This window comes from Malaclemys terrapin, chromosome 11, assembly GCF_027887155.1.
Source record: "Malaclemys terrapin pileata isolate rMalTer1 chromosome 11, rMalTer1.hap1, whole genome shotgun sequence".
Classification (NCBI taxonomy): Eukaryota; Metazoa; Chordata; order Testudines; family Emydidae; genus Malaclemys; species Malaclemys terrapin.
Window position 1 is genome coordinate 67,215,681 of NC_071515.1, and position 27,459 is coordinate 67,243,139.

At 41.8% G+C, this 27,459-nt stretch overlaps 1 protein-coding gene across 5 annotated transcripts in view; it reads left to right on the forward strand.

Annotated features, from left to right (window-relative positions):
• The window catches only part of OSBPL11 (oxysterol binding protein like 11), a 69,296-nt gene that overhangs the window by 3,390 nt on the left and 38,447 nt on the right, over window positions 1-27,459 (forward strand). Inside the window, exons 1-2 of one of the 5 annotated variants that reach the window (XM_054043908.1) lie at window positions 2,391-2,427; window positions 27,096-27,162. The exons of 2 other annotated variants lie outside the window; for them this stretch is intronic. Coding sequence is in view for 2 of the 3 variants with exons in the window: in XM_054043903.1 (XP_053899878.1) it covers window positions 2,285-2,427 (143 nt within the window). In the remaining variant the exon portion in view is untranslated. Of the gene's footprint in view, window positions 1-1,851; window positions 2,428-27,095; window positions 27,163-27,459 lie in introns of those variants that run through there. 2 more of the 5 variants (XM_054043903.1, XM_054043904.1) reach the window with 2 other exon arrangements.

The following is a 27,459-nucleotide window of genomic DNA, read 5'->3' on the forward strand; positions in this document are numbered from 1 at the left end:
CAGAGTGGAGCTGTTTGGATTCTATTCAGGGGTCAGAAGTGGATTATACCTACATAATAATAGCTAGCTTAGTTATAAAACCTCAAATTTTACTTAATCCTTGGGAATCCAAATGCCTCTGAGCTGTTTGAATTAATTTGAATCAGAACTGTGTTTGAAAAATGCCATACTATGTAGAGTAAAAAAAAAAAAACTACTTACAAAATATGCCAGGTTGCATGCAGTGCTCCAGATACATGGACCTTCACATCTCAGCTCATTCAGAGGTGGTGAACCAGATTAAGAACCTTTCTGTCACTGCTGAACAAACAAACCTTTTTTGTGGGAAGCCATGTGCTTATTTGATTAGAAGGTGTGGGGTTTTCCCCCAGTTATAGCATTTGAGTAAACAGCATCCTTATTTGTGCTATGACAGCCTTGGAACACAAATTTGAACAGAACACCTGCTATCCTGTCTGAGGTTTGGTTGTTACAATGCCCTCTCAAATAATGCTCCCCACCCCACAATTGTTTTCCATCACATGGGCCTTATTCAGAATATGGCAGCATTTTAGTATGACAATAATTTTTATTAATATTTAATATTTTGTGGTGGTTCCTTGAAGACCAGGTCTGGATTGTAGCCATATTGGACTATGTGTTGTACAAACACAAAGGAAGACGCATTCCTTGCCCTAAAAAGACACAGATCTCCCAACCAAAGTGATCTGGATGCTAATAGTCACAAGTCTTACTAATTACGTTGCTGTTGTTGTTTGCTTTGTTGTTCTATTAAAGCCAAATACACTAAATCTCCTTGCCCTGCCTTCCCTCCCCTATTCAGCCCCTATCTTTCTTCCACACACCAGTTCCAATTTTCCTTACTGGACCATCCCAACATTCAACCCCTCCCTCCATAGATATTCATGAAACTGATAAATATGTGACTGGGCTCTTGTAGAAGTGGGGCAGGAGCAATTTAAATGAGTGTTGAGGACCAGAACAGAAAGGGCATCCCATGATGATGATAGAGGGCAGCGTGCAGGTCAGGCAGTCAGACTATCCAATTCATCAGTCAAATAGATCCCCAGTTTACCAGATGGGTAATCACCCCAGATCTGTGGTATAGCCCTATTTGTAACTTTTAAAACAAATGTTTGTAGCCCTCTCCTAGTAGTTAGTGCACTTGCCTAGGCTTGGAAGATCTGCATTTGAATTGCTGCTCTCACAGATTTCCTGTGTGACTTTATCCCCATCTGTAAAATAGGGATAAATAGCATTTCCCTACTTCACAGAGGTGTTGTGATGATAAATACTAGAGTCTCTGGGGCGCTCTGATACCAGACAAGGGGAGTTGGAGAAGCACCATGGATAGGATTGCCACCCTTAGCAGACTGATGTGCTGGTTAAACTTGTTTGTGTTGACATGGATGGAACCGCCGCCCTGACCTGGGGACAATTTTGCATGTTTCCAGAGGGCCTGGCTTCCAGACTCCCACAGGCAGGTTTCCACACGGCGGTGGCAGCCTGAACGCAGGAGTGTCTCAGGGCCTGACTGAAACTGCTCCCCACACAGGTGGCTCCTGTCCCAGAAGGGGATCGTCCCCCTTCGCCCCAAGGAGCTGCTGTGACAGAGGGAGGCGCCCCCTTCTCCTGGGGAGGGCGGGGCTGGGGGCAGCAGTGACGGAGGGAGGCGCCCCGCCTGGGGAGCGGGCAGCAGCTCCCTCCCCTGAGCCGAGCACGTCCCTGCCCGTGACAAAGATGGCCGCCGAGCCTTCCCTCCCCGCCCCCCGCCCGGCGGCTGACCCGGAAAGGGAGGCGGCGCTGGCGCTCTGCGTGCGCAGGGAGGACGGCGGCGGCGGGCCGGGCCCAGCCCAGCCGAGCGGGGCGGGCTCTGCGTCTATCCGCCGCACGCGGAGGCCGGACCCCGGGGGGTGGGGCGGGACCTGGAGCCCACAGGAGGCGGGCGCTGCCGAGCCCCACTGCCGGAGCAGCGGCCTCAGGCGCAGCCGGGGAGCGGAGCCTGTGCCACGGGGACCCCGGCGCCGGGGAGCGAGGAGGCCGAGAGAGGGGAGCGGCAGGAGCAGCCCCGCGCCATCTCCCTGGTGTGCACCAGCCGGTTCCTCTGCCCCAGTGACGGCTGCGCCCCGGGGCCTGCGCCGCCCCCTTGCCCGGTGTCTCCCACCCCCAGGGCCGCTGGCTTCCCGCGGAGACCCGCTGCTCCCGGCGGGGCGCTGTGGGAGCGGCGTCTGGGGCGTCGGGCCCTTCGGCTCCCTCCTGGGTCAGGTGGCTTAAAAACGGTGCCATGCAAAGCGGGGAGTCGGCCTCGGCCGCAGCCATGAGGGTGTCCGAGAGCGAAGCGAAGCTGGAAATCCCGCTCCCGGCCCAGAACAGCGGCAGGAGCCCCGGCAGCCGAGGCGGCGGCAGCACCAAGGGCTGGCAGTACAGGTAGGTCCCGCTCTGATGGCCTGGGGACCATCCCCTAAGGAAAGGGGATCCCTTGTGTGAGCTATTTACGGGTTTCCTGCTTTCCCGGGTGCATCTCCCTTGGGGTAAAAGCCTGCCTCCAGACTCCGACTGCCCTGTGATGTAATACTGTGACCCCAGAGGGGACAAAACGTGGGGGGAACCAGCCTTCCTTTGGGGGGGGAGGATAGTCCCCAGGACCTCATAGGCCTTTCCTGTCTCAAAGGTCAGAGACACAGAGCTAAACAGGAGAGAAAGGGAGGCTGGAGAGAGGAGACAGAATAGGAAGTCAAAAGCAAAGATTCTCAAGTAAATCTGTGTAACATACTTATTAATTTATGTAGCAGCTCATTTTAGGACAATATGTTTACTTTTACTCCATGTTGTTGTAACTTATTAGCATAATTAAAAGAATCAAGAAGCTGAAGTTATAGAGACTACTATGAGAGAGATGGAAATTAATCCCAAATCATTTCAGCTTCTTACATTTTTAATTATTTGAGTTGTTTCAGATCTTACCCTGACATTTACACAGGCAAGGTAACTCTGGTTAGTGAACCTATCTAATCAGTTCCTTGTTTCTACGAAGTGAATTAATTTTCTTGGATGAGAAGTCACCTTTGTGAAATCGGTTGTCTTGCACAGAGAAAACACTTAGCTTATTTGTGCTGTTGTGAAATTCTATACATCTGTTTCATGGCCACAACATGTCATTTGTGACATTTGTCTGTTGCAATTGGAAACCAAGGATACTGCTTGCTTGTAAAGCTTCTTTTGATTTACTCTATAAAATGGTTGTCAACAGTACTGTAATATCTATGAAGAGTGAGATTAAAATCACACCTAGTCATTCCATTTGCATGGAATAACATGGCCATGGATTTAATTATATTGTGTCTGTATTTTATTTAGGCTTGTATTAATATTGATGCTTAGTTCAAAGCTAGTTAGAAATATTAACCTATATTAACTATATTAGCTATAGTATTCTAGATAAATTTTTTTTTTAATCGACTATTCTGTGTTTATAATGTTAACTCTTTTACATTTCTGTCAGCTTGGACAATGAAAATATGTTAGTTTCCAATCAGTTACGTTTTCAAGTTCTTGTGCATTAGCACAAAGCTGCAATTTGAGTTGCAAATGCTATAAGGGCGTGTTTGTTGGTTTAAAAAAAAAATCAAAACATGGCAACCTTTTTTTATTTGTCTTAACTTTTGAAAAAGGTTGTTTTCTCCTCACCTCCTCCCAAAACTTAAACTGTAGGTCAAATTTGACCAGGCAATGTCTTTCAGAGTTTTACTAAAACCTTTATAATTTATATTGAAACAGCATACTTTTCACTGACTGATGATAGGTGGAAACTACTCCTCCTTCCCCCTACAAAATGCAGAGACTTTTCTCTCTCAAATGTTGAGACCTTTGATGTCATTAATATTCAGTTGAACAGTAAGTTACCAATGTGCCTGACAAATTAAACTGTAAAAGGTAAATTCAGTGGTTGTGGAGGCGGAATTTTTGTGTTTTGTTTTTATTCTATAGATAATATCAAGTTGAAATCTGGTCAATTAAAAACAAAACAACTACATAAAAATAATTTGGGTGCTACGTTTGCTGTGGAATCCCCCTGCTTTTTTTGTTTTTATTTTGCATTCATATTCCCCTTTCTGCCATTTAATATCCTCCCTTCTCCCCTCCTTCCCCCCCCCCCATGTAGATTATGATAGGGACCATCTTTGTTACACATGTGTACAGTAAGTCCTTGATCCTTGACTGGTGTTCCTACACACTATTGTAATAAAAATTCTAAATAACAATAATGCTGTTTGTAAGACTTTCACAAACTGAGAAAGTGACCGTTTAAATGGACATTACATTTAAAATATTAAAAGTATTATATTTAAATATTAGTCAAAATAGGTTAGATCTTGTATCCACCATTTTTATACAGAACAGTATTTGATGTAATGGGTTATATATTGTAAACTAACTGTACTGACCTTGACATGGGGATTGCTTCTATTGTTGAGCAGATGTGCAGGCATTAAGGACGTGGAATAACTTGTGGCTGAAAGGTAAAGAAATATAAATTCTGCATTTTAAAATGCACACTGTGCAGTCTTTAGAGGAATATTGCAGGAAATGAATTCTAAAGGCAATGGATGCAGAAAACAAAAGCCTTGCTTCCCAGATGACTTGGAATAACATTTTGAGGAGATGAAAAAGTTCAACATTCTTGCATTTCAAGCTATGACTAGGAAGAAAACTGTGTAAGATAGTGAAAGACCATGAAATACATTAAAAACCAACTTTAATCAGATCTAAAATTAACAGCTAAGGCACATATTTTGAAATTGAGGTGATTTGCCCCTTGGGTTTGTCTTTGATAAGAATCCTTCCTAGTGAAGTTTGGATGAGTTGGAGTTAATCTGAACGATGAGAGAGATTCTTGGTGGGTGGGGGTGGGGGGTATCTATCTAATATATGTAGGCTTTTATAACATGCCCATCACCAGAATATCTGAGCCCCTAAAATGCCAATTTTTGAGCCTACTGATCTGCCTTTTAAGGCTGTACATTAAACTAGGGAAAGCAAGTAAACTCGGTTATTACAGCATATATGGTATTTGGGAGCACTGGTTGGTTATTCTCTAACCCAGGGGTAGGCAGTTCGGCACGCAAGCTGATTTTCAGTGGCACTCGCACTGCCCGGGTCCTGGCCACCGGTCCGGGGGGGGTCTGCATTTTAATTTAATTTTTAAATGAAGCTTCTTAAACATTTTAAAAACCATATTTACTTTACATACAACAATAGTTTAGTTATATATTATAGACTTCTAGAAAGAGACCTTCTAAAAACGTTAAAATGTATGATTGGCACGCGAAACCTTAAATTAGAGTGAATAAATGAAGACTTGGCACACCACTTCTGAAAGGTTGCCGACCCCTGCTCTAACCTCTGCAGTAGGTTGACCCTTAATTCCCAACTCTGATTTTCTTTGTTTTTGTTATATACTTATGTCAACATTATAACTAAGTTTTAGCTGTGAAGTGCATCAGAATTGCATAGTTAGTAGTAACTGATTTGATTAAGATTAGATTTTTGAGAATAAGCCAGAGTTTCCATTAAAGTCAAGGTCCCTAGTATTGTGATGAGTAAGGAAGTTTAGATGCATCAGTTTTAGTGGCCAATTTTCTTACGCCCCTTCTTTGTAACTTCCACTCTATCTCTTGTCCCTGCCTGTTCTCTCTCGTCGTCATCTCTGCTCTGTTCTAATTAAAAGTAAAACTTATTAGACTCCTTATCTGTGGAATTTTTTTTGGTGGTGATTTCAAATTCTTATTCTAAACTTCTTTTGCTTTGCTGCAACCAGCCCACAGAGCCTTTCAGAGAGAGAGGCAAAATGACAGATTATTATTACCTGATAAGTCTGTCTTAGAGCTGGCATACTTGCTTCTCCTCTGTCCCCTTCTTACTTTTCTTCTTCCCCCTCCCTTAGTTTCTCTGTTACCGATGCCCTTAAAAAACTCATAGTTGGGTACTAGAATTGTGACATCAAGAAGTAAGTCACCAATTGACATCACACTCTGTCTCCTTCCACCTCTACCTTTCCTGTGTTTTCATACTGCTTTCCTATTGGTTAAGTGCCTTAGCTCTAAATTTTCAATTGATTAGAAATCTGGATGCTTCAACTTTTAGGTGTTCAGTTTAACACATTTTAAAGATGCCTGGCTTTCAGAAAGCGCCGAGCCCCCAACCCTTTGAAAATGTGGACCCTTTAAGGTGACTCAAATTGGGTACCAAAAACTTGAGGCATCCAAATAGGCATTTGAAAACTTGGGCCTTAATTCTTAATGTGTGTGGCTTTTTAAAATCCTTTATTATCAAAGTTAAAATTAGTATGTGCTCTGTCCTGTTTAAAGCTCATCTTTCTCCTTCCCTTTCCATTTGTTTGCTTTCCTTTTCCTGTATAGTGCCTGCTCTTCAGTTCCCCCATAGTCTCTTCCTATTTGCAACTCTGTGCCTTTTTTTCATATCACCCCTATGCCTGCTACGGACTCACTCTTCCTATGTATTCAGTGATGACCTCCTCCTCCTTGAAATCTCTGAGAAATTGCTTCTTTCATGACTGGTCTTCTCTATGGCACAATATACTCATGCCCTGGATCATGCAAAAGTTAATAAATCTTTTATTTAAAAAACCCCAGTAAAACAAATTCAAAGTTAAGGCAAATTAATTTACCCACTTACAAAGTAATACACACAAGCAGTCTGTAAAGCACAGTGTGCACCTGTGATTAGTAGATAATAAATAATTACATGCCAGCATGGATTTACAGCATCACTGCTCAAACATTGTTTGTTGGGAGCTGCATTGGCAAGCCTCGGTCATGGGGGTTTGCACTGGCATGCAGTCAGTCATTGTGATTTGTCAGCGGGGATGGCTTGATCCTGTTTATCTTAATTTTGGACTTCTCTACTGAGAGATTGCACCATGTTATAGGGCTGTCAATCGCAGTTAACGCACACGATTAACTCAAAAACATTAATCTTGGTTAAAAAAATTAATCACGATTAATCGCACTGTTAAACAATAGAATACCAATTGAAATTGGATGTTTTTCTACATTTTCAAATATAATCGATTTAAATTGCAATGCAGAATACAAACTGTATAGTGCTCACTTGGTATTATTTTTGATTATCATTTTTACAGTTCAAATATTTGTAAACAAAAGAAACTGTATTTTTCAATTCACCTCATATAAGTACCCTAGTGCAGTCTCTTTCTCATGAATGCGCAACTTACAAATGTAGTTTTTTTTTTGGTTACATAACTGTTTTGTTTTTGAGTGCAATGTAAAACTTTACAGTTTACAAGTCCACTCAGTTCTACTTCTTGTTCAGTCAATCGCTAAGACAAACAAGTTTGTTTACATTTATGGGAGATAATGCTGCCCACTTCTTAATTACAATGCACCTGAAAGTGAGAACAGGCGTTTGCATGGCACTGTTGTAGCTGGTGTCACAATCTGTTTACGTGCCAGATGCGCTAAAGATTCATATGCCTCTTCGTGCTTTGGCCATCGTTCTAGAGGACATGCTTCCATGCTGATGACACTTGTTAAAAAAATAATACGTTAATTAAATTTGTGACTGAACTCCTTGGGGGAGAATTGTATGTCTACTCTGTTTTACCTACATTCTGACATATATTTAATGTTATAACAGTCTTGGATGATGACCCAGCATGTTGTTCTGTTTTAAGAACGTTTTCACTGCAAATTTGACAAAATGCAAAGACGATACCAATGTGAAATTTCTAAAGAGAGCTACAGCACGTGACCCAAGATTTAAGAATCTGAAGTGCCTTCCAAAATCTGAGAGTGATGAGGTGTGGAGCATGCTTTCAGAAGTCTTAAAAGAGCAACACTCTGATGTGGAAATTACAGAACCCAAACCATCAAAAAAGAAAATCAACCTTCTGCAGGTGGCATCTGACTCAAATGATGAAATGAACATGCGTTGGTCCGCACTGCTTTGGATCGTTATCTAGCAGAACCCGTCATCAGTATGGACACATCCTCTGGAATGGTGGTTGAAGCATCAAGGGTCATATGAATCTTCAGTGCATCTTGCATGTAAATATCTTATGACGTTGGCTACAACAGTGCCATGCAAACGCCTGTTCTCACTTTCAGGTGATATTGTAAACAAGAAGCGGGCAGCATTATCTTCCGGCGATGTAAACAAACTTGTTTGTCTCAGCGATTGGCTGAACAAGAAGTAGGACTGATTGGACTTGTAGGCTCTAAGTTTTACATTGTTTTATTTTTTAATCCAGTGTTTTTGTACATAATTCTACATTTGTAAGTTCAACTTTCATGATAGAGATTGGACTACAGTACTTGTATTAGGTGAATTGTTTTTTTACAGTGCAAATATTTGCAATCAAAAATAAATATAAAGTGAGCACGGTACACTACGCATTCTGTGTTGTAATTGAAATCAATAAATTTGAAAATGTAGAAAACATCCAAAATATTTAAATAAATGGTATTCTATTGTTTAATAGCGCGATTAATAGTGTTAACATTTAATCATTTTTTAATCGCGCAATTAATCGCTTGGCAGCCCTAGTTATAATACATATTAACAAAGGAGTTAAGCACAACTTAGCACTCAATATTGACAATGACTGTCGAGTTTAAAATTGTCAGCTGGTTTTGGTTAACCTTAGGGTCCATCTTGGGTTCACAATTATTAATATGATGAGGAGATGTGATTTTAAAACCCAACCATTCCTGTTTACCTTGAGTGTTGAACATTGTGTTAACAAATGTTATAACAGAAAGCATTTCCCCAGTGTAGGCAAGTCCTTCATGTTTATGCATGAACTAAAGCACTAGATGGGTAGAACAAATTGGAACAAAGGGAAGGTCACACAGGATGTTGACGTATGAGCAGTGAACCTGGCTGGTGTTAAAGAAGTGGACAGGATTATGAAAGAATGGCTAAAGGAGTTAGGACGGACACTCAGAGATGCAGCTCCTATGGTTGCTGTCTGCTACAAAGCAAAAAAATACCTGGGCCCAATTACACATGAAGTGGGCCAATGGGGAGGGAGTGCTGAATGTTCCTCTCCAGTGGCTTGTCAGGGCTGATGAGTGTTTGCTAAAAGTAGGGTTACCATATTTCCACAATCAAAAAAGAGGACACGGGGGGCGGGGGGGAGCCCCGCCCCCATCCACTCCCTCCCACTTCCCACCCCTGACTGCCCCCCTCAGAACCCCAACCCCCCCTGCTTCTTGTCCCCTGACTGCCCCTTGCTGAGAACCCCCCTCCCTAACTGCCCCCCTATGACCCTACCTGTCCCCTGACTGCCCCGACCCTTATCCACTCGCATGGGTGGCAGGGTTGTAGAAATTTTGGTGGTGCCCAGAACCCCCCCCCCACCTGCCTAAGGCTCTGGGAGGGGGGAGGAGGTCTGGGGTGCAGGTCCTGGGCTGGGGATTGGGGTGCAGGCTCTTGAATAGAGTTTGGGTGCAGGCTCCGGGCTGGGGCAGGAGGTGGGTGGTGCAGGATCTGGGATGGAGTTTGGGGGTGGGAGGCGGTGCAAAGGGAGGGGGTGCAGGCTTTGGGAGGGAGTTTGAGGGCAGGAGGGGATGTGTGGGGAGGGAGTTTGGGGCTAGGAGGGGATGCAGGGGTGAGGGCTGTGGGTCTGAGGATGAGGGGTTCATGATGCAGGAGGGGGCTTGGGTGGGACAGAGGATTAGGGTGCGGGGGGATGAGGGCTGGGGATGAGAGGTTTGGGGCATTGGAGAGGCTCAGGGCTAGGGTGGAAGGGCAGGGTAAGGGCAGCCTGTCTTCCCATTAGTGGATGGGGGACGCTAGACCAGGGGGCAGCAGACTGCAGTTGTCGCTGGCTCTGTCAATACAAGCAGGCAAGGGAGAGGCAGGGAGGGGGGGGGGCTACGGGGGGGGAAGGTGGCAGGTGGAGGCTGGGGACCCATCCAACACCCCCCCCGACTGTCCCCTCTCCCCCCCCCCCCCCGGACTCCCCTTACTGTTCTGATTCCACATGTAGGCAAAACACGCTGCCCGCTGGGTCAGTTTGTGTGTTACATAGGGCTGCAGACAGAGGGAGGGGGGAGTAGGGGAGGGCTCTGGCTGCTGGAGGCCAATGGGAGCGGCTCAGTGGGCCCAGCCGCCCAATCAGCAGCTGCACTCTGCATGGGAGGGAGGGAGGCGCGGGAGAAAAAACCCCCGGACATTTTAACCTTGTTACCAATTCCTCCCGGACGGCTATTTAGAGACGCAAAAGCCGGACATGTCTGGGGAAATACGGACGGATGGTAACCCTAGCTAAAAGAGCGTTATCCAGGTCTTGCTGCCATTGAGCATCTTCATCATGTAGGACCCTGAAAGTGAAGGCAGTAGAACCCATAGGGGCAGGAATGTGCAAAAGCCTCTATTGACTAAATCCTAACAGAATATTTGTCTTAGTGATTTGACCCCAGATGTACATCTAGATATTAAAACTAAATGGAATGTACAGGGGAAATGTCTTTAACATGTTGTTCTGAGAGATCAAATCATTTGTGCTGTTGATGGCTTCCTGTGGAATAAATTCCCATGAGAACCAAGGACCGTCACAAATCTTGTTACCTTTCACTACAAGTTCAAGCTCTAATGTAAACACATAACTACATGTATATTAAAAGAGTAAAAATCCTACCAAAACAAAACGTTCCACTACACACAACATATGAAATTCTCCCCTTGGGGAGAACAAACTGTGCATGGCAGATGTTTGTCATGTCACTTAATGTACTACAGGAAAGCACTTGAATATTACAGTTATGTGTACAGTATAAGAACATACAGAGAATAGAATAGTTCCCTGAAAAATAGGGAATGTATACAGGACTCTTACTTATCCTGAGCATTCTATCATGATACAGGTTCCTCTCATTTGCAAGTACTGACTCATTTGATTATAGGTGCAGCTGGGAGCATCGCCTGTCATTAAGATTACCTAACACTTCCCCTTATAAGACGCTGTTTTTAGTACTTGTAACTTTGCCAAACTTTAACCATTTAGCCTGAATTTTTCTGTGCTGGGTGGCTGCCTGAGGTAGATTTTTTTTTTGGGGGGGGGGGGGGAGAGGGGAGAGAAGTTCAGCTGTTTGAGAATGGGGCTAGGGAAAAATACATTGTTTTGCCCATGTTAAAAAAAATCTGGAAATCCTCTCTTTGAAAAAGCTCATGCTTTGGAGCAGAGCCTTGAAATTTGGCAGGTGATGACCTTTATGTACTATCCCTGTGAAAATCTGCCCAAATTTGGCCAAGTTTTATGCCTTTGTGAAATTGCCGTGGGCACATGCTCTGTAGTGACATCTTAGATTTTAGCAGTTAGATTCCCTGAACACTGCATCTACACTGGGCGTGCTCCAGCTCTGTTTTTGCCACAGAGCTCCTGTGTGATACTAGTCATTGCTTAAACCAAACTTTTCACTTGTGGTCACTAATTGTGTGTTCCTTATTTTCTGGGTGCTTGACTTGAGATTCTGAGGCTTGAGTTTTCAGAAGTTCTGAGCACTTACAGCTGCAACTGAAGTCAATGGGAACTGTGTTTTGAACATATATAATGCTATGTACAGTGAAAAATCAGGTCTTGGACATCTCAAATTGGGCATCCAAAATTAGTGGATAACTTTGACCTTGATCTCTTGGTCCCTCTGTTCTCCATCTGTGAAATGGGTATAATACCTCTCCTCTCACAAGGGTGTTGTGAAAATAAATTAATGTTTGTGAAGCACTTAGCTACTACAGTGATGCGCACTATAGAAAAGCCCATTGGGAAATTAATAATTCTGTCTTCAGGGCAAGGTTTGAATAATGAATTTAGTTGGGGATTGGTCCTGCTTTGAGCAGGGGATTGGACTAGATGATCTCCTGAGGTCCCTTCCAACCCTGATATTCTATGATTAATGTACAGCAAATAAGGCATGGGGCCACACATTGAGCAAGGAGGAGAAAACACAATATTGAATAGCTGTTAAATGAGCACAGTCTATTCTGTGCTCTGAATGAGGTATGGCAAAAAATAATAATCATGTAAATAAACCCTATCACAAGGTATACACATGGAGGCCAAATTCAAATTGCAAAGGCAACCTTAATTCTGGCATTTCCTAGCTTTTGAGTGCTTGACTTTGCAACTTTAACGTTCTTTTAACTTTTAATTTTGTGGTGTGTATGTGTAATATTTGAAACAGAGAGTCCTCTGAATATCCAGACAAATTGCAGTTTGTTGTAAAATGAATTTGGCATTGTTAGGTACTTTTCAGCTGACACGCACAGAGAATAAAACCAATGAATCTGAGAGTCTTGATTTTGAACCATTTCTGAGATGTGGCAATTAACAGTTAATTATTTTTCTTCCAAGATTCTTCCAAAGGTGGTTCAGGGGGTGGTGAAAGGACTTAATAGCGGATGTCAATCGGTTGCATAATTGATAAGATATAGGCTATTCAGATTGCTTATGACTTGATGTTTGCTGCAAAGTCTATAACAGCCATGTAGAGTATCAATAAGATTCTGGGATACTGTAGTTCTACAGTTACAAGAAACTCCTCTCATGTTTCTTGGTAGGCTGGGGCCTACTACATACTATTGTTTAGCAATTAGCACTAGGCAAAAAAAGCAGTTATGAAAAGAGACATAGGAGCTGCAGAGCAAACCATTGTTCTGGGCCATGCTTGTGCTAACCTAGATATGCTTTATAGAGATTTGTTATTTTGCCTATTTCTATGCATAATTATTGCTTAGGGTCCATTACTCTAAAAGTGAAATCCTTTTTATTTGGCTTCAAGAATAAGCCTGACATTTAAACCAAATAAAATGCATAGAAGCAAATTTTGTGTTGTAACGTAACTCTGAGTAGAGCAGCTTTGATTCAGCTACTGAACGTAATGAAATTGATGTCAGGAGACTAGCAAGTGAATGGTCTGCTGATATTTATCAGAAACTGCAATTACTAAATGAAGTGGTGCATTGCTTAATTTGTGGTACCAGACTCCAAAGGAAATTTGCTGCTGATATAAAAATTGTAATCGAGCTATACCTATGCAGACCGTAACAATTTCTGTGCTCCACTGTGTAACATAACCATACTATTGAAATGTTGGTGTGTTGGGAAATTTGTTTGACACCTCCATCTCCAAAACCTTGCAGTTCATTTTATCTAGATGTACACGCCAGACTGTATTAATGATAATTTTAATGGTGGTCTTCAGAAGCAAGATAATCCAACCATAGGATTTTCAAAAATGGCTAGTGGTTTTGCGTGTCTCCAGTTTTAGGTGCTCAATTTGAGATATTTTAAAGGGTCCTGTTTTTCAGAAAGTGCTGAGAATGTACCCTATGAAAATCAGACCTCTTTAAAATGTCTCAAATTGAGCATTAACTATCGAGGCTTCTGAAATCACCAGTACTTCTGATACGGTAAGCCAGTGTCACCCATAGATGTACTTTAGATTTCATTTTGAATTGATGTACATACTTGTGTATGTGGGAGGAGTCTTTGCGAAATGTAGACGGGTTTACAGAGTAGTTTCAGTATTAATGTAAGCAGAAGTTAAATTGCTTGTTGAAACACCCACTTCAGTTGGTTTGCATGGTAGATATATTTTGAGTGCTAAAGAGCCTTCTAAATGGCAGTGCAGTTAAACAGGCCATTTTACAGTTGTCCAATGAGAGCAGTGTTTTGCTTTTTATTCATTAGGTGTAGGGTCTTTGCTCTGTTTGCTATTTTCTGCCCTGCACCAGAGTTAGCGTGGGTCACTTCAGCAGTTTCGTTAATATAATGGACAGTAGGCACTACTATGCATCCTTCCCCCCTCCGCCCCCCCCTTGCAAGGCAGAACGGTATTTCAAAACACTTAGGGCTGATTTGAATTTCCTGCTGACAATAAGTTTTCAGGGGGAATAACTCTTTTCTCCCAGTGCGTACTTTCAGTGGGTACAGAAATATTCATATCTTATAACACATTAGGATTTGAGCCTTGCTACAAAAACTGAACACTGTTATTGACCCAGAACCTAATGTAATAGCAAATCCTCTCTCTATTTGAACTTTGAACGAAGAGGGATGATCTCATGTAGGTCATAGGTTATATCATGAAACATTATGTATGGAAAGGGGTAAGCAGTGTGTTTCACTGAAATAAGCGTCTTGGAGCACTTCTAGAGGCTTACTTTATGTTCTCAAATTATTTGTGTCTTTGTCTTACAGAATCATAGGAATGTAAGGGAGGGCCCTTGAGAGGTTATCACAGGGGTGGGCAAACTTTTTGGCATGAGGGCCATACCTGGGTATAGAAATTGTATGGCGGGCCATGAATGCTCACGAAATTGGGGTCGGGGTGCGGGAGGGGGTGAGGGCTCTGGCTGGGGGGGGGGGCGGGCTCTGGGGTGGGGCCAGAAATGAAGAATTCAGTGTGCGGGAGGGCTGGGGCAGGGGTGTGGGGTGTGCAGGCTCTGGGGCTGGGGATGAGGGTTTTGGGGTGCCGGAGGGTGCTCCAGGCTGGGACCGAGGGGTTGGGAGGGCGGGGGGAGGATCAGGGCTGGGGCAGGGGGTTGGGGTGCAGGCTCCGGGTGGCGCTTACCTCAAGTGACTCCTGGAAGCAGCGGCACATCCCTGCTCTGGGTCCTACGCAGAGGTATGGCCAGGCGGCTCTGCAGAGTGCTGCCCTGTCCACAGATGCTGCCCCTGCAGCTCCCATTGGCTGCAGTTCCCGGCCAATGGGAGCTGTGGGGGCGGCGCTTGGGGCAGGGGCAGCATGTGGAGCAGAGTCCCCTGGCTGCCCCTACGCATAGGAGCCCAAGGGGGGACATGCCGCTGCTTCCGGGAACCGAGCACGGGAGTGGGATAAGCCCCAGACCCTGCTTCCCAGCTGGAGCTCAAGGGCCGGATTAAAACGGCTGGTGGGCCATAGTTTGCGCTCCCCTGGGTTATCAAGTCCAGTCCCCCGCCTTGAGGCAGGACCAAGTAAACCTAAACCATCTATGATAGGTGTTTATCCAGTCTGTTCTTAACAACGTCCAATGATGAGGATTCCGCAACCTCTCTTGGAAGCCTTTTCCAGATCTTAACTACCCATCAATATTTCCTAATATCTAACCTAGATCTCCCTTGCTGCAGATTAAGCCCATTACTTCTTGTCCTACCTTCAGTGGACATGGAGAATAACTGGTCATTGTCCTGTCCTTTTTATAACTGCCCTTAATGGGTTTGAAGACTCTTATCAGATCTTCTTTTCTCAAGACTATAACCATGTCCAATTTTTTAACTTTCTTTTTACTCTGTCCTCATAGGTCAGGTTTTCTAAACTTTTTTTTTTTATCATTTTTGTTGCTCTCTGCTAGACTCTTTCCATTTGTCCCCATCTTACCTAAAGTTTGGTGCCCAGAGCTGGACACAGTACTCCAGCTGAGGTCTCACCGGTGCCAAGCAGCGTGGGACAGTTACCTCCCATGTCTTGCATATGAAACTCCTGTTAATATACTTCAGTGATATTTGCCTTTTTCATGACTGCATCATGTTGACTCATATTCAGTTTGTGATCCTCTATAACCCCCAGCTCCTTTTCACCAGTGCTATTGCCTAGCTAGTGAGTCTCCATTTTGTAGTTGTATATTTGATTTTTCCTTCCTATGTGAAGTACTTTGCACTTGTCTTTATTGAATGTCGGCTTCTTAATTGCAGACCAACTCTCCAATTTGTCAAGGTCATTTTGAATTCTTATCCTGCCCTTGGAAGTGCTTGTAACATCTCCCAGTTTGGTGTCCTCTGCAAATTTTATACGCTTACTCTCCACTCCATTATCCAAGTCATTCATGAAAATATGGAATAGTGCCAGACCCAGTACTGACTCCTGCTGGACTCCATTAGATACACCCTCCCAGTTTGATAGCGAATCATTGATAACTACTCTCTGAGTATGGTCTTTCAACAGGTTGTGCACCCACTTTATGGTAACGTCCTCTAGACCACATTTCCCTAGTTTGCTTATGAGACTGTCATGTGGGACTGTGTCAAAAGCCTTACTAAAATCAAGATATATTTTGTCTATGGCTTCCCACCCTCTCCCGGGCCCCCATCCACTCGGCCAGTAACCCTGTCAAAGAAGGAAATGAGGCTGATTTAACATGATTGCTGGCTATTCCTTATAACCCTCTTATCCTAGGTGCTTACAAATTGATTGTTAGGTAATTTGTTCCAGTATCTTTCCAGGTGTCGAAGTTAGCCTGACTGATGGTCTGTAATTTGTCTGTAATTTGTTCCCGCACTTAAATGTTTACCCGTTTCCAGTCCTCTGGGATCTCGTTCCTCCTCCATGAGTTCTTGAAATAATTGCTAATGGTTTTGAGATTGCTTCAGCTAGTTCCTTAAGTACTCTAGAGCAGTGGCTCTCAACCTTTTCAGTCTTCTGAACCTCTTTCAGGAGTCTGATTTGTCTTCTGTACTCCCAAATTTCATCTCACTTAAAAACTACTTGCTTACAAAATCAGATGTAAAAATACAAAAGTGTCACATCACACTGTCACTGAAAAATTGCTTATTTTCTTATTTTTACCATATAATTATACATCAATTGGAATTTAAATATTGTACTTGCATTTCAGTGTATAATACATAGATCAGTATAAATGAGTAATTGTCTGTATAAAATTTTAGTTTGTACTGACTTTGCTAGTGCTTTTTATGTAGCCTGTTGTAAAACTAGGCAAATATCTAGATCAGTTGAGGTACCCCCTTGAAGACTTCTGTGTACCCTCAGGGGTATACACTGGTTGAGAACCACTGCCCTAGAGGAACTTGTTTTGTAGATTTGCTTGCTGTGTATTTGACTGAATGCAGGAGAATGTGCTGATTGCCACAGAAACCAGTAAGTGTGAAAAATACAACTTCTTCTGCCACAGGTCTAAATGAAGAACAGGAACCACTGCTTCCAGTTTGCAGTTGACTATTCAAATGCTGATGAATTGCACAGTCAATCTTCCTATTTTTTTCTCAAAAGCTATTTAGAATTAAAAAAAAAAAAAAAAAAGTATGTCAGCGTATATGCTCTTTAAATGATCAAACGCTTTTTGCCCTCTCTCACTTGATGCCTATAGGGTCCCACCCATGCCCAAAAGACACAGTAGGGAAAGTAGAACTCTTGGAATTTTGGTGGTTTCCCAGTACCACATGGGCATGGCACCACAGTTCTAGGGACCTATCATCAGAGGAAGTAGAAGGGGAATAAACTAATATAGGCAGCAAGCCCATGGACACTTTTCCTGAGGTTTTAGTTGAGCAAATGTTAAGTGAGATTGGGGCATTACCTTTTAATTAGGAATTCTTAAAACAGTAACTTAGTTTACATTTTTAAAAAACATAGTTGTGCATACTATTAGCTAGGTATATACTCTCTTCTTCTCTCCCCTTTTCTGCTTTTGGTTTGTGTTTTACTCACTTTGTTACAATCAAATTGAAGGCAACATGTAAGTTCTTGGTGGATGAGACTCTGGTTTCCTGTGTTCGTACATAGCTGAGTACAATGGGGCCCTGATCCTGGAGATGCCTTCATACACTATTCTGTAATAAATAAAAATGTTGTGATGGGAGTCGCCGGACCTTGCTGTTAGTCTTCAAGTTTTCTCTTAGCATGCAAGCACTTCTCAGTCGGCTGAAATGTTGCATCATAGTTAATTTTTTTAGTAGGTTTTTTTTGTGTGTGTGTGTGTGTGTGTGTGTGGAGAGCCATGGCAATCAGCTTGGGAGTTTGATCTCTGCTTTAATCTGTCTTACTAGGGTCAGTTTTTGAAGCCTGTTCGCTCCTTGGAACTGGGCATTGGTGTTTTGGCTGAGTTTCTTGAATGAGAGGGCTGCCTGCATGCCTTTTGTGACCACCTGTGTTCAAGCACTGCTATATATAGTGTGAAATAAACAAGTTGCGCAAAGAATATATCCCGGTTTAGCATCACTGATTTCTCCTACAACAGGAAGCTGGCCTGCAAGGCTTTGACATCTGCTGTCACTTGACAGAGGGCCAACAGTAATAATACAAATGGACTAATGATAGTAAGTTGTGGGAAAAAATAGTTTTACATTTTAATGATGCTTGGACAGAACTGTGTTTTCGGTATCTAAAATCTGTCTCTTGAAAAACATCTGAGGCTTCCCCCCTTTTTTTTTCTTCAAGGGGGTGTAGGGGCTATGAAGGAATCTAGCTTGTTAGGAAAAGGTACTACAGTGGTGTAGTTTGCCCATCAGTAAAATGTGGATTATTCCTACTTATCTCAGAGGGGTATTTGTAAAGGAGTTGGAAGGTGGAAAAGTGTTGTATATAAGGAACTGCCTAACTTTAGCAGCCTGGAGTTCTTCCAAGGGAAGGATGGTTTTGTGGCTAAGATACTGGATTGTGGCTCAGATTTGCTTTCTGTTTTTGCTCTGCCACAAACTTCCTGTGTGATGTTGGGCAAGGAACTCAGTCTTTCTGTTCTACAGTTCTCCAAGTGTAACATGGGGTTAATACTGCCCTTATTAGAATGGTGGTGTGAAGATAAACATGGTCTGACATGAGCAGGTATTGTGGTGGTGTCCCTGCAAAGTTTATAAATAAATTCCATTAGCTAATGACTATCCAAGATCAAAATTTCCATATAAATATTGTATACAAGTTTGGGCCTGAAGCTTGTTTATCAAGGGAATGCATAAGGGTTCAATCTTGATATGATATATGGACATATTTTGTAAACGCAGTTACTGCACACTGCGGAATATGAAAAAGCAAAATAAAGGCTTCACAGAGGAATGCAAAATGAGTTCTTATTGGATTTCTCTAAATCAGGTGTAAGGATTTCATTGCAACACATGCCTACCTGTCTAATATATTTGACAAGTATAATAAAAGTGGCAGACTACTCTCCTGTAGTAGTTGTTGTAAATGAGGCTAAGATTTTGGCACAAAATGTTTTGGTAAATTTCATGGCAGAAGTGCAGGAAAAAAGGAAAAGTCACAGAAAGGTCACCAACATTCCTGGCAGGGGCAGTGTGGCTTTGCTTTATGCAGATTAGCATAAAATGTACTTCTCATTCAAGGCATTCCACAGAAAAGACATTTCATGTCCTTGGTGGCCTAAATATAGTCAGTGAAATCTTGGGAAAAGGTCGGGTGGGCGGCGGGATGGAGAGCAAGCTGACCCTGCAGCAGGTCCTGGACCCAGCTCGCACTCTGGGCATGAGACCTGATGCTTCTAAAGTTTGGGTATCTGCCCCTCTGTACATGGAGGGGCAGATGGGCCAAATTCAGTTGGTGGTGTGACCCCATGCGCTAGGTTGCAATGGCATTCTGGTTTGGCCCATCTGCCCTTCCTCCTCCAGCTATAAGAGGGTGGATACTGAAAACCTGAGTGGTGCCAGATAGCAACACCTGGAGCAGAAGCTGGGCCTAGCCCTGCAGCTGAAGTACTCCCCTCTTCTTCCCACAGCCATTTCAAGAATTTAACTAATTTTATTTAGATTCACAATTTCTGTGACCTCGGTGTCTTAGTAGTAAGTATTTATACTGTGGTAGTATCCAAAGGCCCAGTCGGAATTGGGCCGCATTGTCCTGTTCTCAGTATATCCTATTTTGGGGTGAAGCATCTACACAATGTTCTTGCTGTAATTGTACTAATACTTTTTTACTGTATACATAACTCATCCTTTGTAATACAGTGGAAATAATTGTATTAATAATCTTGAAAATAGTCTTTTAGATTAAACGGTTGTTGAGACATGGGTTGTCTTAATTTTGTTATTTACAGGCCTGAGAATGTTAGGACTTACTACATCCAAGTGTACTTACTCCTAAAACTTAGATACGTTGTGAATGGTTGCAACAATTTCAAGTTACTATCCACTTAATAGGATAGTGTAGAGTTCATATTACTGGTACTCAAAATCCTTTCCCAAGTCACTTTGAACAGTTCAGTTACGTTTTCACTTTTACAAATAAGTGAATCAAATATGCATATCACAGATTTAGAGTGTATTGTGCAAGAAGGTCATTATATTTATATATATATTTTTATATATAATATAATAAAAATATAAAGATGGAGTCTTAATATTGATCCATGAAGTGCCATGATAAAGATTTTAAGGACAACCCTATTTTTTTCTGATGTTTTACCACCTATTTTCCGTTACGCAGTTAATCTGTGAACCAAGCTAATGCCTGAATTTCCAGACCAAATTTTAGAATATTAAAAGCATTCCGTAGATCCCTGAAAAGAGCATAAGTATTGTCGTTATGTTCCACCCAGTAAGACAGTGCTGTATTTTTTTTTTTAAGCCCAGATTTTCAGAAGAGCTGAACGTTCATAAAACTCATTGAGTTATAGGCACTTGGCACTTTTGAAAATAGGCCACAATAATTTTAAATATGCACATTGTGATAAATCAAATGGCTATCAAGGAGAAATTGACAGAATAAGAATAATATGTAAATAAATATGCAATTTGTCAGTCATCAGAGTATGTACCAAAGGTAGATGTGTAACTTCTTATGGCATATTTGTTTACAGTTTTAAATAAGTTGTAGTACCAGCTGATGTTTATAGTAAGATTTCAGTTTTAAATGCTTGCAAGGGAGCCACTAAGTTAGAATCCAGAACATTTTGTGTTTCTTTTTGTTTTGTTTTTTGTTTCCAGTTCTTGGAGGAACAGTGGCGTTTTAATGTCCTTGGTAACTATTTATTACTTATTGCACTGTAAATGTTTATGGCACCTTGTAGTACAGATAAATATAAATACTTGCCCCAAAGAATGTACAGTCTGAGCTCCCAATTCTGCAGAAGGTATGCCCAAGCATAAGTGTCTGTCCGTGTGGAATCTTTTGCAGGATTTGGATTTAAATTATAAATGATAAATAAAGTTGTCTATTTTTAATAGAAATACTTGTGTGCAGGCATTAGATCGAGTTTTGAAAATTCCACTAGTTCCATACAAAAAAAATTGTTCCCGGGCAAGTGTCATCAACATCTGTAAAATCTAAGCTTTTTTGCTAATTTTCTTTAAAGTTGGTAGCCCTTTTGGCTGCAAAGAAAACATTCCAACATGAGGCAGGAGTAAACTGATAGAATTGTTGTCGTCTTAGTCTACAGGCAGACTAGTTTTGTGCCTCTGCTGTTGCTCAGAGCTTTCCCAAGGAGTGGCAGAGTGAAAACTAATTAGCCTTGTTAGTTTTCTCTGCTACTTTTGGACATCAGTAAACTAACAAGAATTGGGTCCGTTTCACACAAACTGGATGAAAATTAAAGGCTCGGGGAGGGGTAAATTAACAGAGACTTCCACCCAGGGGAGTTAAGGATGGGTGGTGGTGGGAGAACCAAAGGGGAGAATATACTTCTTCCCAACAAATAGATTAAATTACCTATTAGTCAGAGACTACAAAAGATGGAACTACTGAGCAAGGTCCCTGGTAAGAATCCCAGCATCCTCCTTTTTCCCAGCCACTGGGCAAGGATGGGTCTTGGCTCCTGACCTGGGCATTGCCCCTGGTCAGTGGAATCTCCCATCTTTATTTAATCTCTAGCTATCAGGTATTTGGTAAATTTTTCTGACTCTTTGTGTGGGAGGGCAGCAGGGTGCATGAGACACACACACCAGAGTTGGTATTGGTGTTTTTTTAGCTCATTTGTGCATGCTGGTTGCTTATCATAAGTTAGGTACCTGCCTAGTACAAGTGGCAATCGAAGTGAGGAAGCTACAAGTTAGAGAGCAGTGGAAGGGAAAGGGAGATTGATTTCAGTGCGAAGATTGGAGGAGGGGGGGGGCACGGAGGGAGACAGCAAATATAAGGGAGAAGGTGAAGAACATATGGGGAAGAAAGAATGGAGGCGCAAGCAGAGAAGGAAAAGAAGAAACACTGAAAACATGGGGAACGATTCTCTGTGGATTCCTCTGCTACTGGAATGAAATGAGAGAGAAAATGGAATGAAGCTAAAAATGGGAAGAGTATAACTAAGCAAGAGATGTTCCAATTTGCATTTTATTTAAAGAGGGCATGACTTTGGAGTGGCAACACAAGTAGTTTTAAACCTGGTGAGGAGGCTTAGTCCTGGGGCTGATGTGTTGGGTGAATTTTTCAAGCCATACTTTAATTATTTCCTTAATTGTGTATTTTACTGGGTGTATCTCCATGAGGGAGAGGATGGTTCATTGATTAGCTTGGGTTGTGGGAGACCGAGGTGGAATTTCCTGCTTTGCCACAAACTTTGCGTCTGACCTTTGAGCAAGTTATTTTAATCTCTGTAAAATGGGAATAATATAGCACTTCTCTACCTCACAGAAGTGCTGTAAGGATAAATACATTAAAGATTGTGAGGTGCTCAGATACTAAGATGATGGGGACTATGTTGCTCCTACTGTACTTGGGAAATGCAGTCTACTGGCATAGTTTGTGAAAAGTGCTGCTCTGTGCAGGTGAATGTGTGGGAGGCTGGAGACTCCATGTGGGATTATGGTAAATTCCCTTGTTATTACTCACTAGAAGTTAACTTAATTCCACTCTGTCCAAGTCACTTCCCTTATGTATTCATCTGCTGAGCTGCACTTCCCTATGTTTCAGTCAGTGTCCTCAGACTGGGAAGATCACCGCTTTCTGTTTCATTGTTACTTATGTATTTTCATTAAATTTTTAAACTAGGTGATTCACCATCATCATAATCAGATAAGGCAATTTCCAAAATGTAGTATGCAGATTGCCATATTCCTTTACTGGTTGATTGCCTTTCCTCATCTTGATGTGTTGATTGCAGAAGCTACCACTCTGAATTCTTTCTTTTTCTTTCTTTCTTTCTTCCTTCCAGCACAAGCATGATTTAGATTGTGGTGTCATGAAGCATGGTGGTTCTTCTGTTTTGCTGAGCATGCAATCTTCTAAGGGATGTGTAAATGAAAGGCAGGGCTTGATTTATGTTCTGTGGTCTGTTTCATATAGTGAAAAAGTGGTGGGTAGGTGAATCCAATCAAAGGAGATTGGAGACAGGTTTCAGACCAGACTTTTAAAAAATTGAACTTCATACATGTTTACAAGCAAGCTTGTCCTTTAAAATTTCAAAACACCTTTTTTCTGTTCAGAGTTGTTAAAACTTCACCAAAGTTTAGGTAGCTCTAAATGAGTGCAACTGATTCAAATCTTGATACTCTTTGTTTCATGTATGCCAATAATATGGTAGCAGTTCTGAAGCATTTTCAGACAGTTTGTTCCGTTAGTGTTTCTCCCTTAAAAAAATGTCTGTATTCAGAATATACAAGCCCCTTGGTTTTCAGTTTAAACAGGTTTTTACTGAAAAAATCCCGGGTTTTACAAAAAGTATTTTTTTTCTGATTTTCACCCTATTTTTGTATCATTCAAATATATAAAAAAAAAACCTTGTTTTATTAGGAAGATACAATACATTGCATGAGATATATGTATTACGATAATACACTAGTCTGTGTGTATATGCAAAGCGGCCTGGTGAAGTAAGGCTATGTATTAATCTAGAAGATACACACAACAAACAAACAGGCACGCAAGTTCTAAATGTACTGATGAATCTCACGCCCACTGCGTACACATTCACACTCTTAGCAGATAATGGTTTAAAGGTCTGACACACTACAATGGAAAGAAATCGAAAATCTGTATCAGAATACATTTCAGAACACAAGGAAGTAATTGAAAGTTTAAAAAACAAACAAACAGGAAAGCATGAAGTTGAGTGTATGCGCTGCAAATGCTATGGCCCAACTATTAAATATAAATATTTATAGGCTAATAGTTTTAAGTCTACAGCAATAAACTGTTTAGTCAAATGAAAAGTTTTATTTGGGGATAGAGATATGTTTTCTTAAACTCAAAGGTGGCACTGTATTTTGAGTTTTAGTTCTGCAGCAAACCATATTGAATTCAATTAATCAAAGTATTACTCTACTGAATACTTCCCCCCTGTCCTTCCGTCCACTAAAATAACCCCCCATATTTACCCGGAAAATTAAGTTTTTTTTTTCCACCAATTTTCATCTGTTTTTGTTGTCGTGTAATAAACGCCCATACATTCTTGGAAAAAATAAAATAAAAACCGAAAATGAAGGGCCCTAAGAATATATGACTGCATGATTCCGTTCCTCAAATGGCTTTGTTTTAGAGCTGTAGTACTGTTTGAGCCACTATAAATAGTCTGCCATCTTACTGGAGATTCTTTGCAATATTACTTTAATGCTGACTGCCACACAGAAGAAAAGGGTAATTCTGCGGGTAACAGCTGATATGAACTAGTAAGCTCTGTTTTTAAATGGGGGGCAGTGGAAAGAGTGGAGGAGATTGTTGTGCTCTAATTAGCATGCCCAACCCACTCTGTTCTGTTTTGATCTTGTCTGCAGTTTAGTTCTAGCTTAGAATGAATCATGGACTAACTCTCTTATATTTAGGGCATGTTTCCTCATGATTAAAGTGAGGAATTTCTCAGAGGCCGAGTGAACTGCTTCTAAATAGATTGTATGGGGGAGGAGCAATGGAATTTGGTGCCGTCAGTCCAGTGCGCTACACATGCACTAAAGTCCTGTTTATCCACACAAGCAGGAATGGCAGTTGCAGTAGTACCACGAGGTTCCTCCTACCATCCTCACCCAGCTACTGCATCCCTGTCTGGAGGAAACAGAAGTGGGAACCTAATTAATTTTCCCAACCTGTCAAAGCACTGTAATTCTTCTACTGGTTTCTGGCATGTTTGTGTCATATGGACATCTATCCATTAGGAACTAGACTGAGACAACCCAATTGATTTCTATAATATGGGCTGCAGAACAGCAATTAGTCTTCAGTGCAATCCTACACTGCCCGTACCCATGCGTCAGTGACCGCTTCAGCAGCTCAGAGCACTGGCCTAGTGGCTGTGTGCAGGCTCAAGAGCGACAGAGGCAGTACTCAGCAGGTCTAAGCTCTGCCCATTGCTTCCTCCACCCTCCAGGTTCACTGCCCCAACCTTCAGGGCAGCAGCATAGGAGGTCGCAATGGTATAATGAAAAATACATCTTCAGTAACATTTTCTAAAACATGTAGACTTTGTCCACAGGGATCCTCTTGCTATATAGAACGGACACAAGCAGTGGTCGGTTACGTGTCCGGCACATACCTCAATGCACTGACTTTACTGGAAGTTGTCCCGACAGTCAGTTCACTGCCCTAGCAGCATCTCTGTACTCCTGAGCAGTTTAAAATAGAAAACACAAAAGGATCATTAGTTAGAGGTTATATAGACAGGCAACCCGCTCTTCTACTTAACTCACGTATATGTACTTAACTCCCCCTGGTTCTTCAGCACCTATTTTTCTCCTCACTCCTCTGAGTGATTCATCCTCCGGATCCTTTACGGCATTACCTGGGGAAGGAAAGATGAGGAACTTACTATAGGCCATAATGAGGCACTCAAAAAGATGTCTTCCCTCCAGACCTAGCGCATACCTGTCTCTCCCTCTTAGAAGAAAACACTGGTGAATGGAATTGTTGTTGGAGCTATGAAAGAATGGAGGGGAGAGAATAAACAGTTTTAAACTTGAAAAGACTGAATAAATGAACACACACACACCCTCTCTCAAGCAGTGTCATCCAAAGACAGTGGAACTCTTACTATATACCAGGCCTTGAAGTCTGGAACTGGTGTGGCAGGATTCTTCCAGTGTCAGGGTGCAGCGTGGCATAGCCCCTGTGCCTCATGACTTGTGTAGATCCTCAAATGTAGGACTATGTGTGGACATGGTGCACTGTTTGAAACAGGATGGAGCTAATGTGGTCACACTCCCCTGTTGCAACTTGCATTGGTTCTGCCCCACCTGTTTAAGTTGCTGCACTGCAATTCTCTAATGAAGAGGAGGCTTGAATGACATATTTCTGTGCAGAACTGATGGAGTTGGGAAAGGAACCAGTCACTGGGTTTCTATAGAATACTTTTTGACATGAGAAATGTTGGTAGATTTCAATATTGTTAGGCAATTCTCTTCCTCATGTTCTCTCTCTAAGATGAATGTTTCAGTCCTTTATGTTTTGTCAGTTATTTACATGCTCTCTGGGCATAGTTTTAAAAGGAAAGAACATTGATGGAGACTAGCAAAGGGGAAAAATAGGTCATCACATTTATTAAAAGTTGCAGAGATACATGTCATCCAACACAGTCCCTACATTTTGTGTGTAATTGTCCAACTGCTTTAGCAAAATCATGATGTCTTTAGGAAAGAGATTGTCTGGTAGACTAGGAGCCTCTTCTCAGCCCTATATAGACCTAGTTTTGTATTGTTGTATGATCACATGCAACTGTAGCCACTTACATTTTATAGGTCACAAGCCAGTTGCTACATAAAATTAAACTGCCTTACTTTTTTTCTTTAAAGCTCTGTGCTTCAGATGTGCCATTTTTATGTACTATAATTGGGTGAAAGAATTAGTGCCACTTATTTTGATGTCCTCTGCGCAAAAAAAAAAAGTTAGAGTATTATTCATAAACGTAATACCTTCATAGAGACAAAGTCAGCAAGACCTCTTACTGGGATAATGATTTAACATGTTACTTTGGATTGTCCTATTAGGTATGTCATAAAAAAGACTTTAAGATGTAATTGGGTGTAATTTTTCTGCATAATGTTTAAATAGTAAGAATTTCACATATATAAACAGTTTAACATTGTCATGTTACTGAAACCTTTTCTAAACAAATTGTAGGCAACCGACTGATCTGTGCATGCAGACAAAGATTTTCCACTGTGGCCTGATACTTACTGCTCTAGCAGTCTTTGTTATTGAATGGATTTTACATTAATCCCTTGACTTGAGTAGCCATATTCTGCCAGCATATGGTTTTTTTTTAAGTAAAGATGAAAAACTTGTTTACCTATCAGTAAGTTACCTGGGTAAGGTGTTCCCATATATTCTGAATTCCGGGAAATGTAAGAACCATCAACTACTATAATAAGGCAGAGGTTTGAGATTTAATTTAAGGTTTAACTATGAAGAAAATATTTATAGAGAATTATCTTTATAATTCTCTATAAAAGTAAACAATTGTCATTACAGCCAGTGATTGCAGTCTTATGAGACCTGGGTTCAGTTCCTGGTTCTGCTGCATATTTCCTCTGTGATGGTAGGCAAGTCGCTTAATCTTTCTATACCTGAGTTTCCCCCATTGTAAAATTGAGACCTCCTTCCACCCTTTGTCTTGTCTATTTGAATTGTAACCTCTTCCAGGCAGTGACTATATTTCACTGTGTGTGCATGGTGCCTAGCACTGGGGGGGCCTCCAGGAACTACTGTAATACAACTCTGAACTGGTCTCCTAAGAAGACCATCCCTAACCAGTACAGTCAGAGTGAGTAACTATTTTGGCAAATATTTATTAATTGAAAATATATACTAATAGTTCTGTATATGGAGCTTAATA